The sequence below is a fragment of the Coffea arabica genome, chromosome 8e, assembly GCF_036785885.1.
Source record: "Coffea arabica cultivar ET-39 chromosome 8e, Coffea Arabica ET-39 HiFi, whole genome shotgun sequence".
Taxonomy (NCBI): domain Eukaryota; kingdom Viridiplantae; phylum Streptophyta; class Magnoliopsida; order Gentianales; family Rubiaceae; genus Coffea; species Coffea arabica.
This window is the reverse complement of record NC_092324.1, coordinates 7,576,563-7,592,536: the sequence shown is the minus strand read 5'-3', so window position 1 is coordinate 7,592,536 and position 15,974 is coordinate 7,576,563. Positions and strand designations below refer to the sequence as shown.

At 36.8% G+C, this 15,974-nt stretch overlaps 1 protein-coding gene across 5 annotated transcripts; it reads right to left on the bottom strand.

Annotated features, from left to right (window-relative positions):
• Nucleotides 1-1,082: 1,082 nt before the first annotated feature.
• On the bottom strand, nt 1,083-5,447 carry LOC113703189 (pentatricopeptide repeat-containing protein At1g31790-like). 5 transcript variants are annotated; one of them, XM_072062115.1, is made up of 3 exons: nt 3,561-5,447; nt 3,423-3,475; nt 1,083-2,122 (listed from the first exon to the last, which is right to left on the bottom strand). In XM_072062115.1, the coding sequence occupies exon 1, from the start codon at nt 5,173-5,175 to the stop codon at nt 3,886-3,888; it is 1,290 nt and encodes a 429-aa protein (XP_071918216.1). In that variant the 5' UTR covers nt 5,176-5,447; the 3' UTR covers nt 1,083-2,122; nt 3,423-3,475; nt 3,561-3,885. The 5 variants fall into 5 exon arrangements, with proteins under 5 accessions (XP_071918216.1, XP_071918217.1, XP_071918213.1 ...); XM_072062116.1 differs by having other exon boundaries at nt 1,083-2,110; XM_072062112.1 differs by having other exon boundaries at nt 3,423-5,447.
• Nucleotides 5,448-15,974: the final 10,527 nt, after the last annotated feature.

Genomic DNA, 15,974 nt, shown 5'->3' with positions numbered 1-15,974 from the left:
GTTCTATTTTTTCATTCACTGCTTTCTTTCCCACTGATAATTTTTCCTTTCCTTGAGCAACAGAAAGTGCCCAAATTTGTATCCTTCTTCATACATGGTGACAAAGCTCCTCTGATCACCCTAAGAACTGGAAACAAGACAATCACTCTTGGAATGCGTCAAAGACAGTTTACAACAAATTGGAACACTTTTTGTTTTGAGCATCAGCTACAATTTGGCGACGCTTTAGTATTTATCCCTGAAACAGAGTTCTGCTATACTGTCCTAATCTTCGACAAGCGTGGAGTCGAAAAGCTATTCCCTTGGTACAACAAGTTCTGCATCTTCCCTGATGCACCAACCAGTAGAACTTAGCCAGCTTCTTTTACATTTGTTCTAGGAGAAACGTTGTCCTTCTTATATGTTCACTAAGCATATGAATGCCAGCTTTTATTGTCCTTTTTTTCCCATACCAAATTTCCCTTAGCAATTTATCTAAAACGTGCCGCACATTTATTTCAACCATTTGGGAAATTTCACCCAAATTAATTCTCTTTAATTCTATTAGTTACAGGAAATTATTTTGCATGCAGACAGTTATCTGTCCACTTTAATTCCCTACAATTTTTTAAAAATCTGCTACCCTGACGGTGGAACAAAAAATTACGTTTATTACATTCTACCTTAATTATCCACTTTTTAATTAATGCCAAGTTCTCCATATCATTAATTTATACATGGTAAAAAAAACATTTCTACTAACTTTTGCCTTCTTGATTCAAACGGCGGTATCGTTTGAATTAATGGCTTGTGTATCCTTTTTTTCATCTTTATAATTATCTCCCCTAATTTTTACACAACATACTGCAATTACAAATTATACTACTTTATTAAATTCATATTCTGTAATGCTCCTGGTGGGCATTACATTAATTCTTCACCGTGCTTAAGCACTGTATATTTCTGCTAGTATATTCTGTATGACAATTGATTGTTGTTGCCTCCACGTCGCCAAGGAGCTTAAGCCATAAGTTGGCAATCAGCAGGAATATTAGTCCTTAACCAATAAGCACCTTAAGGATTAAGCATCATAAAATATCAGGTTTCCAGGCAATGGACAACTCTTGTCTGGAATGCTTGTTTTGACTTGTCTTGCCATGAATATTCCAATCGGCGACCAATGCAGATAAACAAGGAATTAGATAAGCAGCAACAAAAGTAAATTGCGTTGCGCTTCCTTCCTCGTGTATTCTTTTTAGTGAGCAAGACATCAATGACCACCCACCTAGAGAAGCAAAAAATTAATCCGGTGCCCAAAAAGAAAGCACAGAAGCAACAGTGATTATCTTATGAAAGAATCCCTACAAATCTTAACCTAAATCCACCAAGGATTCATCATTCATTGGACAACCCCCCAGTCTCACCGATGGATAATCCTACCAGGTGATTCAGATATAGCATTTCAGCAATTCTGGGGTCTATTGAGCACAAATCATGTCACCTGCACGCTGAATGGTGACACCTTATTGATGACTGAAGTTATGGTCATCTAGGGCTGGACTCTGGATGTACAACTACTGAAGCATATATTGTGTCGTAGATGTGCAGCAGGTGCCCTTACTCCACGTCCCACATTGAAGTTTTCTGACAAACAGATGTTTGGGATAGAGTGGCCTCCAATGACTGGTTGAAAGCACTGATGGATGGTATGGTCCTGATAGGGTCTCAGAGGAATCGGTCATTGCTAGTTTCCGCGAAGATGGGGAATATGCAGCGTTGGTCCCAGTTCGCGAGATAACTGAAGAATGGGCAATAACCAGCATTGCAGAAGTTTGAGATGGTGGCGTGGGCACTGGCAAGTTGGATGAAGATATTTCAGCTCTCAGGGTAGCATGAGCAGTAGTTTGCAGTCCTACCAAGTTGGAAGTCTTAGTCTCTGTTGAATTTTGTTCAGGAATTGCAGTATTCCTTGCAGCAGCTTGTTGAACAGCCAACAAGTTGCTTACCAATGGTGTTGATGGGTTCCCAGGTGGCCAAGGCCCCGATATGCTCCTGCAGCTAGGCTCTCTAAAAGCAAGAGTGATAGATGCTACTCATGAAAGTTGCTAAAGTCACTGCTATCAACAGAGTCCTGCATCAGAAGCTGCTAATTGTTTAAGCGCAGAAATACTTTACCATCATAACTGGTACAGATCATAAAGCCGTCCGCAATATTTGACCAAATACCATTTAGAGAAAATAAGATATTCCCAAGAAGAACACAGGAATAAATACAAGTTGCTAGGATGTAATTTCATATTTCACTAAATCTAATAGTGAAAAGATCAAATAAAACACAAGAGTGAGTTCTCTTCCAACAAAGAACACAAGGAACTCTTAAACAACTTTTCTGCTTGGTTCCTTACTTCCTTTCAAAATACCCAGAGATTAGTCACCTTAATTTAGTTAGCAATTCTATCTGCTTTCCTGATGGTTATCCTCTTTTTCTCCAGTTGAATGGTAAGGATATGGGCTATAGCATAGCATATACTTGCACTGGATCCTCAAGTCCCAATGTAAATTCACCAATATGCTACAGGGAAAAAAACAACTAAAATGCAAATGCCAGTACCTTGGCTAATCAACCAGATTTCAATATCAAAGTACTTAGAACTGTCCTTTTAATTGTAGGCCTTCCCTTGCAGAAAGATCGACCAACAAATACAGACAGGCTACACTCATCATTAAATAAATGCAGAATGGTGCAAACATGCTCAAAAAATAAGGAAGATTCAACTAGCTTGGTAGCGCTCTGGTGAATTTTCTTATCATTCTTACTGAATGCAGAAACACTCAGAAACAAAGTTGCTGAATGATTGGGCTGCTTAATTCATCTCCAAATTCAGGAAAAAAGCATACCAGTACAATGTGTAGAAATGAAAGGGAAAATCAATGAAGGTATAAATGTTACTTTAAAAAGTTACACAATAGATCTGGACAGACATTCAAATACCCAGACTGTATCTTTATTCTCAGTAATAAGGTGTTTTGTAGATCCTGCCACATCTAAACATTGGTAAACTGTTCTTATGCAGCAATCTGAAGGGCGGAAATGGTCATGGAGGAATTTTACAAGTATCTGGATCAACTACCTTGGCCTAATCCTAATTGATCTAGATAATTGTAGACAAAAAATTCTTGACAAATAAGAAGAGCGGCATAGCCACTTAGAGAGCACTTTTGTAGAGGAATCACATTGAGTGAGCATTTGCTGACTCTTGCTTCACACATAGAAAGTGGTTGAATTGGGGTACAGGAGCACAAACAACAAAGATAACTAAACTCTGGCATCAGTATTATGTTTTAGCAGCACAACTACAACAACCATGTACAAACAAATTTTACACCGAGTAATTTTGCCAGTCTATATATCAAAGGTGCTTAAAGGAAAAGAAGAAAGCTACCCAAGTGTGGCAGCCCACACCATTTTACGGGCAGACATAGAAGCTTCTAGACCCTGCATCAGTCAAAATTGAGCAGTTCATTGCTTTGATCCAATCACTACGTCAGTCTCTACAGTGATGATGTGTCTGTAAACTAACCCATAAAGGAAATGACTATGGTACTTGAACAGAAATTTCCATATATCTACATGTAAATAAGCGGATTCACGTCCCACTAAAGTCGATGAAAGTTAGGCAAGACACTCTGCACATGTTTGTGCTAGTTGCATGGGATATCTTTCAGGGAGATAGTATTCAAATCCTCTTCAGAGAATATCAGTAGGAATCAGAAAACATCTTCCATCAATAGTCCGGCTATGATATGCTACAATAAAGTCATTAGCTTGATATAAATATGTGCAAAGCAGGATTCTAATCTGCTTTCAAAAACCAATAGCAATCATCACTCTAGTAATCATATCTATCATTTTGTATTCTCAATCAAACTACTCCCACAAATGAACCTCACTTCATTGAGTAATGATTCTTGGGGTTGCAAGCCGGCTGCCTTCATATCACATATGATTCTAAAGGCTTCAATGCCAAGCCCTTGTTGTATATAACCAGTAAGCATTGCATTCCAGCAAGCACCACTTCTATTGTTCCCACAAATCTTGAAAACTTTCTGCGCATCCTTTATTAACCCACCTTTACCATACATGTTAACCAACCCACACTGTACATGCTCATTAAGCTCCAGTCCTAACTTGACGACATTTGCATGTACTTGCTGACCACAACATCCGCCATCCCTCATACTCGCACATGCTTTAAGAACACTTGAAAAAGTATAACTATTCTTCTTTACACCCTCCCTCCCCATTTGTTTAAACACATCAAATGCCTCATCAAACTGCTCCTCGTAGCAATGATTAACAATCTTAGTTGTCCATATCACCTTATTCCGATTTGGAACCTGATAAAAAACACAGTCAGAACCTTCTAGAAACCCTGCTTTCCCATAAAAGCGCATTAAAGAGCCACTGAAAACCAGATTCTCGCCATAACCCATCTTCACAACCCAAGCGTGTACCTGTTTGCCAAGTTCCATATTCACTGTTTTAGCACAAGCCTTAAGAACACACACAACTATAGCAGAAGCCACTATGTCATCCATATCACCATCAACTTTAGCTCGCTCCGAGCACTGCATTTCCAAAAACAGATCAATAACCTCCCCATAATCACCATTTTCGAAATACCCAGCAACCATTACAGCCCAAGTACAAGAACTTCTCACAGTCATTTTATCAAACAGTTCCCGTGCATATCCAATCAAGTTACACGAAACATACATCAACAGCAGGCGATTAAATATCGACAACGAAGGGCGTAGACAACTCGTCTTAATATGGTTATGGAGTTCAATTGCTAGTAAGGGGTCACCACTCTTTGTACATTCATCGATAAATGAAGCATAAAGGTCGAGAGAAACGGGGATTTTAAGGCAGTCCAACAAGCCTAAAACGTCTGACACAGTAGAACAATTGCTGGGTTTACAATCATTCGAATTTTTTTCGGTTTTCTGGGTGGATTTGTGTTGGGGTCGTCGAAGAGGAAGATGAATTTGAATTGAGGAATTGGATGCAGAAGAAGTCGGCACTGTGACAATTTTTTTAAAGGTTGGTTTGTTGGGTGGAAAGCGGATTCTTTTGGGAGGTGTCAGAATTCTTTGTTGAGGCGCTGGAGTTAGATGGGGTATCTTGACTTCCATTCTTTACTTGCAGGCCAGGTTTGATAACTGAAATATAGGCAGGCCGAGGAGGCAGTCATGTCGTGTGCCTGCTACATCCTAGAACAGCTTCAGTTTTTGCCCGGACAGAACTAACTGAGGCGTGCAATAGGAATGAGGACCTCTATAATGAAGTGCTGGGTTAAATGCTGAAAATTTTAGTAGTTGTTTCATGGTCTGTGGAAGAGTTTCATGTGAATATATTAGAGTGAAAACTTCTGCCATTTGAAAAAAAAAAAAAAATTATTACAGAGTGAGATTAAAAGAATTCTATGTCGGTGTAATATGACTCATGAAAGAGTTTCATGTAAATATATAGTGAGATTGATAGTTTCCCAATATAGAAAAGAGCATATTTCAGCGGTTGAATTTGAAAATGCACCAATAATTTTGAAGAATTCATAACAATTTTGAGATGCAATTACAAATTATGTGGTGAAAGTCGGGATTGATACAGGTATACAAAATTTGTCATACAAAAGAGATTGGAATTGAAACCAGGATGAGAAAGTAGGAATGTGTGAAAGATGTTCAAATGCTGTTAACTTTAGTTGAATCAAGCGGGTAGCTCTAAGCTGTTTGAACGATTAAGTCATTAATGAGTGACCCTTACTATGTAGTAGGATATTATTGGATGTTATCTTTATATCCCATCAAATTTCAAATTTCAAAGTTTTGCTCGAGCTGTCACGAGATACTATCAAGCAACTTGGACTAAGCATAGGACCTCGTTTGACAAGTGAGTTTTTTTGGGTGTTTATCTAAAATTTTACTGTAATTTACCGTAGAAGTTTTTTTAAAAAAAATTTGAAGTGTGTAAATGTTGAATATTCTGAAGTGTATAATTTAAAATTTTTGAAAAGTTTTTTGAGGTTACCGTAACTAAAGTTTTTAAAAATTTTGTAACAGACAAACTTGGTAAAAAATTGAAGTGCCAAACAAGGTACCTATTTTAGGAATTTAGATTCAAAATTTTCTTTGAAATTTTAAGAGTTTAATATCTTATTGAATACTGATTTTGTTGTGGTACCTCTAGCTCTAGGTGTGTGCAAGGTTTCAACTCAAGGGATCCTCAAATTTGACCATAGATATTACAGGGTCCGTTTCAATTTATAGTACTAAAACACCTTTTTTTTAATGTAGATACTAATAATATGCACGTATGGCGCATATGTTTATCTTGAATCTAAATACTGGATTTTTTAACCTTTTGTCATGTTTGCCTTAAAAAATAGAATTGAAGAAGAAAGATCGAAATCGAAAAGACTTTTTTTCTTATAGCCTTTTTTTTATTACCTCTTCTTTTGTTTTGGTATGGCATGTCTGTTAAGTAGTAAAAGCTATTTAAGATATCTTAATAATAAACTGTCCAACCTTATCTGTCCAACCTTAATTTTTGAGTTCTTTCTTTGGTTTACCTGATGTTGAAATTTTTTTAGTAATTTTATGTGATTAATAGGTAAAGTGATACTTATCCTCTCGGCCACAGACAATATATACTCTCATTTAATTACTTTTAGAAGCAATTGTACTCATTTTCTCATTAAAAAATGTAGTAGTCAGTTCATAATTATTTTATCTTTAACATTCAATGATTCGATAGATTATTTTTCTATTTTCTTCATTATAGAATCAGCATTTCTTTTGTTCTTACATGATCTAGTTTTCAATGGTTATCAAGTGTTCAGTCTGATTTAGAATTTAATCATCACTGCTACTGTCTTTCTTATAAGAGCTCCAAATTATATGTTTCATCTAACATGATTCAAGTTTTGTTGAAAAGTGATACATAACTATATTTTATTTGCTCAAGACTACAATTAAATACTCAAAACAAAATTTACATGTTGTTTAACAAAAAACTGGTGTGTATAAGAAGCAAAAATCTCACAAAAACTCTTTGATTATTACATTTCATCAAATCTAATGTACGATTAGCATAAATACCAATTTTCTGATTGTCGCGCCCCATTTTTTATAAGAAAAATAAATGATTTAAAAAAAAGTGAATTTTTGATTTGAAAAGTGAATTTTTGATTTACAAAGAAAATGAAGAAAAACATGGGTCTAAATGGGACATGAAAATGCGACGATTTGACCCAAAATATAGTTTAAAAAGGGTTTATTGAATGAAAAATGGAGTCGCCACTTGGTATAGAGTTAAGGTGTACCAAGTCACCTAAAAATGAATTTTTTTTAGGAAAAATTAAAAAAAAAAAAGAAGCTCATGCACCAGGAGCCACACAGGATCCGAGCCCATTCCTTCATATTATATTTCCAGGCGAAAAACAAAAACAGCGGACAGTTCTGCAATTTCTTCGGCTTTGCAATATTTTGTTAAGCTCCTTTGTTTTCATTTTTTCTCCTCCGTCTGATAATCTCAATAGAAAACACTTGGCTTGATCCAAGGTTTATCAGAAACTATGAAGATCTAAGGCTGTAAAAAATACAAAAAAAGGGGAGTTCTTCCGAGCCTTAGATGCTAGGTTTCGGGAGTGAGTGTCTCATATAAAGGCTGAGCAAAGACATAAAAAAGAAAAAAAAGGAGAGAACGGCTGGGAAAAGAGATTGGAAAAGAAACCAGAGAGGGGGAGTGCTAAGCAGAGGAAGGCCGTGAGAAGAGAGGAGAGAGAGACTTTTGGGGGTGACGGCTGAGAATCAAAAAAAGGAAAAACAGATGGGCAAGAAAAGGCTAGGTTTTGAGAGAGAGTTTGGGCTAGGTTAAAAAAGGAAAAGCTGGGAAAGAAGCAAAAACAGGAAAGATTGAGAGGGTGAGCGAGAGAGCAATGGCGAGAGAAGAAAAATCTGGTCGGGTGCTTTTCCTTGAAGAGCAAAGGAGCCATTGGAGCAACTTCACGACCGCTGCAGTCTTCGCCGAGAAAGTTCCATCACTGTAAGTATTTCTCTTCCTTTTAAAATTCCAGAATTTTTTCAACACAGACCCTTGAAGACCTTTGCTTATGAAGTTTCATTGCTTATTTTCCTTCCCTTTACGTTTCATGTTCACAAAAGATTTCATTTTTTTTTCCTGTTTATAAGTGGCTGCATGTGTTTTGAACTAGTGTAATGGAGAATTTGTGAAGATCAGTTTTTTTTTTAAAAAAAGGGGGAAATGGATGTCATCCGCTTTTTTTTTTATTCTTCGTTGATCCCTGATGGCCCCAAAAATCGAATTTTGATTGGCTTGGGGCTTGTGTGAAAGAGTAGCAAATATGGATTCGAAAGGGTCGTGAAACTGATGGTCTTGGCTATCCTTTGTTCTGAGTCTGGCTTTATTGTTTTGATCCATGATGACTGAAGCTGTGCTTTGTTTGGCGTTTGTTGTATGTGCTGTTTTGACTAGGATTTTTGGGACCAAGTTTAGCAGACACTCAAGTCATTTTGTTGCATTGGTGTGACCGAAAGCTTGCCGGATTTTACTCTTTTCATGGTTTCAAGTCCTCGCATGTCGTGTTTGAATGAGTTGGGTTTGACTTGGGTCAGTTTGGGTTACATATATTAGAACTGGTATGAGGAGCCGAGAATTACTGCAACAAATTGAAGTTCTTTATCTTGTTGCAGCAGCGGCCTTTTCCTTTGTCGCTGAGGGGTTCTTGACTTGCTCAAAGTCTGGAATTGATCTCTGTCGTTCCATTGGCATATTATGAGCATGACCCTTCATGGTTGCATGTTGTTTATCTCGGAACTCCCTGTGTAGATGTCTAGTTCTTTATTTGCTTCATGGTCCGAAGATCGAATTGTTTCCTCGGATGTTTTTGATTCGACATCTCGAGTGAACGTCGATGCTTTCTTCGCTGCATTGTTTTTGCTTCCTCACTGTTAAATTTGATGTTTGGAAAATGTGTGTGCGTTTGGTGGATGAATGGTGAGTCTTATGCAATGTTTCTGTATTTAATCTACACAAACTCATAGCTGCAAAAATTCCGCAGCCAAGAACAAAAGAAATTGCATTTTCTGTTCTGTTTTCTTTTCCATGGCTGATCATCGAGTCTTTACACTTAAGTTGCATGTCTAATCTGGTGTAAAGGGCAAGGAATGGAATGATTTGGTGTCGGGTTTGTGTGTTTGGGGTCTAAAAAAAATGTTTAAGCCATGATCGAATGCTTGCCGAAGGGACACAAATCATGATGGCTGAATCATTTCTGCACAATTTTCTCCAGCTTTTGGCGTGATTTCCTTTCTGTGTTTTGGCTCGTGTTGGATATTTGAAGTCATGAGTCTTGTTGTTTAGCCAAAGTTTTGTTGCCTGGCTGAAAGGATTTGGATCGAAATTGTGGTTTTTGGGTTTGAAGTGCCGAAAATAAAATGCAGCAAGTGTTGCAGAAACCATCTTCGTAAACAATTTGCATGAAATTTTACATGAAACTCTTTCAATTTTTGGCATTGTTAAGGGATGTCCAGCCATGTTTAATTGGAGTAATTTAAAGCTATTGTATGAATCTGCTTTGCTGAAATTGCGGAACCTTGTGCATGAAAATATGCAACAAAGCCTTGCCGAGAGCTTCATCAGTTGCTGAAGCTTTGTTGTGAAATGTTTTCCTACGTTACTTGCATGGAGTGTGCATGGAAAATTTCAATAATTTCACTTTGACCCGTTGGCTTCCAACTAGTGCTGCTATGACCCAATCAATTGAATAATCTCCTCAATTTGGTCCTTGGTAGTTTTAATTTTACAACTTCATTGCTTGTTTGCTTCAATTAACTACCATACTTTGTTTAAATTGCACTTAATTCATGATTTTAAGAGTTTTATGATCAAGAGAGTTTGTATTTGCATATTTTTCTTTAATTGTTTCAAATTAAATTGGTGCCTTGACATTTTCTCTATTTTTGGAGGGTAAATAAGTCATTTCACCCCATTAGAGCTCCAACTCAAGGGAGGTATACTCTATCCTTCATTTCTTGACTTTATTTGACCCTACGTGCATATATGTGTTTTATGTGTGCAATTGCATGACTTTAAGTGTTTATTTCATTTTTACCTTATTTATTTCTTCAGTTGCTTAGTTTTGCTTTAATTTTAGTTCAATTTCGTCATTTGGGGAGGCACTCGAATGCCAAAATTGTAATAGTTAGGGATTTAATTGTTTTATTCCTTCTATTTCCCCTTTTAGATTGTAGTAGGCCTTCCCCCCAAAAAATGTAATAGTTAGGGCCTTAATTGCCTTGTGTGTTTTGCATGTCTATGTGCTATGTGTTTAATCGCTCTCTTAGGTTTTGGCATCTAGATATGCATGCTTATGTGTTATGTGAATTACGTGCTCACATGTCTACTTGCTTTAATCATGCACATTACTTATATGTGTGTATGATGGATGCAAATGCACGTAACCGTGGCTAGTCCAATGCTAGTCATGGTTGTCCCCCCGAGCTCTTGCAAGTCCAATGCTTGTGAGAGAGCGTAGATATGGGTTAGTCCAACGCTAGACCCTTAGGACCCCTTCGCGCGTTAGATCATGATTACATGATTGTGTGATCATTTCAACTCACGCATATCTTTACTTTCTAGGGCCTTTTTCACCATGTCGCATGACACTTTCCTTATATGTATATTCCTTCCCTTATATTTTCCCTTATATGTATATATATACCCCTATGTATGATACATGACATTAGAATTGCATTTCATTCTAGAAATAGGATTAGGATAGTGCATTTGCTTGATTAGATTAGGGAAAACCCCTTGCATATGGGATATGGACGAGTTTGGCTTTCTAGCCTTAGCACGCTCATATTCCCTCTATTAAAGGGAAAATTGAGTCACGAACATTAGTCTTCCGTACCCGACATGATGCATTCCCTTAAGACATGTATATTTCTATAATTATTTTATTCTTTTCCTTTTCTTAGAGTCTCATATCTTTGTATTATTCGTGACCTCTCCAAAGAGTCATTATAGGGCATCACAATTAATGTGATTGGCACCACTCAAGATTTGAAGAGAAATTTTGCCCCCCGATACCCCCCTAGGTTTAGGGTCGCATTCATGTAGTACATCCAAATGTGATAAATTCTTTGGTTAAAACAAGGAAATCCTCGACTAAATCACGCAACTAGCCTTGGCTAGGTCGAAGGGGTGCCTTGGATTTTTATCCTTACCCTTCCCCTTCGTCAAATGTGACTCCCGAACCTTTCCTTTGATTTTCGTTGATTAGGAGTCGTTTAAAAGGGATTTTTTCTATTTTTTCCTTTGAAAATTCATTTTTAGGTGATTTGGTACACCTTAACTCTATACCAAGTGGCGACTCCATTTTTTTAAATAAACCCTTTTTAAACTATATTTTGGGTCAAATCGTCGCATTTTCATGTCCCATTTAAATCCGTACTTTTTATTCATTTTTCAAATCAAAATTCACTTTTTAAACCATTTATTTATTTTTCTTATAAAAAATGGGGCGCGACAGCTGGCGACTCCACTGGGAGTTTAGAGAGTCCGAGCAAATTTGATTTAGTCAATATTTTTCTTCTTTTAACCTCCTTATATATTACATTTGGATGTCTAGGATTACATTTTTTTTCTTTTTTAGGGTTTTGCATCAACTCACTCCCTCACTCATTCACGTACGATTGTTTTGATGGATGGATGGTTTATGTATGTGATCCCGCGATTGGCATTGTATTTGGGTGGGGGATATTACCCTAGAGTCTCCCGTTGGTTCTTGATCCCTCCCCTCTAAACGAGCACTAGCATACGTGCATACGCTTTAATTTTGTACCCCTCATTTATTTTTCTTTTAGTAGCTTGTCACGCCACTCCACCTTATTAGGATTTTAGGCGACCCGCTTGGACATGTGACCGTGACACGACGTGTGCGTAGCATGATCCGAGGGGTCACTCAATCTTCCGCTTTAAGCTTTGGGTTAATAGCCTTTAGCTTTTAGTCGAATGTTGAGAATTTTTGATAGATTCGCTCAGACATGTGGCCGTGACACGACGTGTGCGTAGCAGTGTTTGGAGAATCGCTCTAGCCACCGACAAAGAACCTGGGGATTGATGACACTTGATTTTCAAGTCTGAAGGCTCGGGGACCTAAAACCTATCGAGTCTAGATGCATTAGTGAGCCCCAACCGCATGCATCCATGATAGTTTTACCCAGGATAGAGTCTGTCTTACCCTATTAGGGACACCATTCACGAGGGGAGGGATCCCACCCCTCTTTCCTTATTTATCTTTTTACTTTTAATTGCCCAACGTGTTGTGTGATTATGTGTTCAACTAACGTTTCTTTGTCTTCTTGTCTTTTGCATTCACAAACGTTAGGAATAAGAGGTCTGGCATGATCTTCTTTAAGGACCTACCCTTGTAGATAGGCTATTCCACGTTTAAGAAATTTTGGTATATTCCGTTCAATAAATTAATAATGCCATATCATTTTAGGCCTATCTTGGCAAATAAAGGGTCTCTTAGGTCATATTTCATTTTGAATTGCACACTTTACTACTTTAATAAAATGGCATCACGCATAAACCATAGAAAGGGAATGCCATTTAGGGGATCCCGTGTTAGGAATAAGCCACCTTGTGTCTCGGATACTTAATCCAAGGAGACTTGCACGTTTACATTTTGTACCATCCAAAGGGGTAGTGTAAAAGGTAAGGTAGGATCCGATCCTTTCCATAACCCTGGGGTGATCTTTGGTACATTAGAATATGAGCATCTCGCAATCATTCTTTGGTCATTTTTAATATAGTTGGTAAAAATCCCTTGCTTAAAGGACAATAACTTGAAGAAATTCGCAAATAATTCCTCATTATTGAGATAGTACACTTATTGAGGCCAAATCTTGATTGTAGGAGACTCATAGGCTAATGCATCGCAAAGCATTTTTGAAACTACCAAAGGGGAGATAATTCCATCGATTTTTGAATAAACCATCATTTCCATTCAATTCATTTGATCAAATTATCCATCAAATTCATCCAATCTATTTGGTCAATTCATTAATTTTTAGAACAATTCGGTCAATTTTGAATAAACCATCAATTTCAATTCATTTGACCAATTTACCCCTTTTAGGGTGATTCGGTCGATTTTGAATAAATCATCATTTCACTCGGTCTGTTTGATCAATTGATTTCATTCAATTCATTTGATTAGTTTAATTCATTTTTCAGGGTTATCCATTCAATTTTCAATAAATAATCAAATTTCATTCAATGCATTTGACCATTTTACCCCTTTTGGCACATCATGCGTTGATCAAAGCAGGCCATCCATTCGGACTTTGTCCTCATTTTTAGGACAAATGTCTCTTCTTACTTCAATTGACCAAATTTGTTAAAATTATTTTTCACTCAATAAGTTGGTCGGATTCATCAGGTATTGTACAGTGCTTACCCCCAGAGGATTGCATTTTCATGCTAGGCCTACCCTTGGCATAAAAGGGCTCCCCCATAGGACATGCATACCGATCTTTTATTCTTACTTACTAACTCAGGGTATTTTTCTTTTATTTTTTTCCCTTCCCCTGCATTCATAAAAATGTTTCAATAAGGTGGAAATATTTTTTCTATATCTGATAATAATTTTGATCCGATAAAGTTTGAAAGGTAATACTTGATTCTTGGACAGGCCCTATAATGTAAATTTGAAAATTGATCTGAAAGCGTTCGTGTAAAACATCTAAAAGATTTCATTGCTCAAAGGGAGAAGGGGGCTATTAAGAGAGAAAAGTGTGTATACATGTGTAAAAGAGTTCTTTAGAATGTTTTTCATATGTATTGCTTTTAAAATTTTTTAAACATTGGCAATAATGAAGCTTTTGTTCAGACAATTATTTGTTTTGTATAATACTCGTGTACATTTCATTCTTTATTGAGCTCATTAAGAGATTGCATGGTGAATTTTAAGAAATAAGTTCAAATTGAGAATTTTCAACCTCTTACCTGAAAACTCACAAATGTATACACCAGATTGGTGATCCGAGCTATGCAATAAGAGTGTTCAGAATTAAAAGAGGTCACTCAAAAGACCCAATACGATACCTTTTTCTCTTTTACTGTACAATTCATATTTTGCCCACTTCTATTAATCCCAAAATAAAATCAGTCACATTGATTGATAAATTGCAAATTGGGGCAATCTTTGTTTGAAAATGCTCACTGGTCTAACCAGATTTAATCACATCTAAGTGAAAGCAAAAATGTGCATTATTCTTGTTTATTTTGAAAATTTGGAATGATACTTTGAGCATTCGTTTCTCTACCTATACAGATTTTATCATTTGCTCTCTCATTTGAGCCTTAAAAGAATAATTTTGTTTCAAATAAGAGCCTTAATGATCACTACCCTACATTGGGAAGATTTTCAAAAGGGAATGGATTCTCAACGAGCAACTCGTTTACTTGGTTGTCATGAGGCGTAAGAATGATACTTTGGCTATCGTTTTCACAACCTAAACACTATTTATCCCTTGCATCCTTGTTTGAGCTAAAATGGGTGGTTCTTTTCAAAGTACCTATGATCGCACCCCACATTGGGGAAAGAGATTGAAAAAAAGAAAAAAGAACAAAAGAAGAGAGGGAATTGCAAATTGGGGAAATTTTGGTTTTACCATTAATATCTGGGTTTCAATTTTAAAAAGAAGAGGAAAAAAGAAAAAGAAGAGTTTTTTTCGCACGGATCACCTATGTTTCACAGATATGGATGAACAAGGGTCTTCCTCAGTCAGTTAATTCAAATACATGCAAGAAATTTCGCATTAATGAAAGTTTTCTTTCAGAGTTAATGTAAGGAATGGAATACAAGTCAGGCCCTCTTCTTTTCCAATCAAACATTCTATCCCTAGTTATCTCTTTTGAACCTTCAGAATAAATTATTTCGTTTAGCAACCCCTGAGAATCGCAAACCCCACACTGGGGCAAGTTTGAGTTGAAAAGGGAAAAACCTCAATAAGTGAAAAGTGATAAAGCAACAAAATCAAAAGAAAAGAGAAAAGAGAACCTCAGTTCAAAAATAGACTGGGTCAAGTTTTTGAAAAATTTCAAAGAAATGGCAGAAGGCCGAAAAGAGAAAAGAGAAAAATGAAAAGAAAAAGCCTCAATTGAGCATAAATTGGGGCAAATTCTGATTTAACCCTACAAATAGGGTTGGCGCAACAATGCGATCTCGAATTCTTCAAACCGCTTTTGAAGTCCGCTTTCAAGCCTTAATTTTTCTAAGTACCCCACCGACCCCATTACAAAGTCAAAAGTCCTGACTTCTGTTTTTTGCAATGGCCCTGTCAAGAAAATTTCTGATGCCGAAAATTTTAACTGTATTTCTGAATTGCTTGGGTATGGGGTTGACGCTACTCACCATGTGAAAACCCACAAGGTCGAAAAAAAAAAGCATAGCAAGAAAAGTAAATGCAGAAAATTCGACGCTGAAGTCCCTGGTGAATGATGAGAAAAATGCAAACAAAGTCTGAGATCTTTGAGTTCAAAATAGGGGCAATTTTGGAAAAATGCGATCTTCGGTGCAATGTCCTTGAAAGTTTTATTCTTTAACTATCATTTTCAAGCTAAATTACCAGCTCATAAAGTCCATCGCTGACTTATCCTTCATGACAATTCAAAGTGAGGATTATGCTCGTAAGAAATCCGTCGATCATTTGTGATCATAAGGATATAACCAGTTTTCACATGTTTAGCTATCGTTTCTGTCCATACGTTGCAAGTTTAAAGCTCATATGTTGACCAAGTTTTCTTAAGAAATAAGGGTGATAAACTCTTTGCTTTCATTAAAATGTCATATTGAAGGGATTACATACAATTTTGGACACAAGAATAAGACAAATCT

Bases quoted from the DNA above. Each gene is read 5' to 3' on its own strand.
- LOC113703189 (XM_072062112.1), bottom strand. From the start codon at position 5,175: ATGGAAGTCAAGATACCCCATCTAACTCCAGCGCCTCAACAAAGAATT.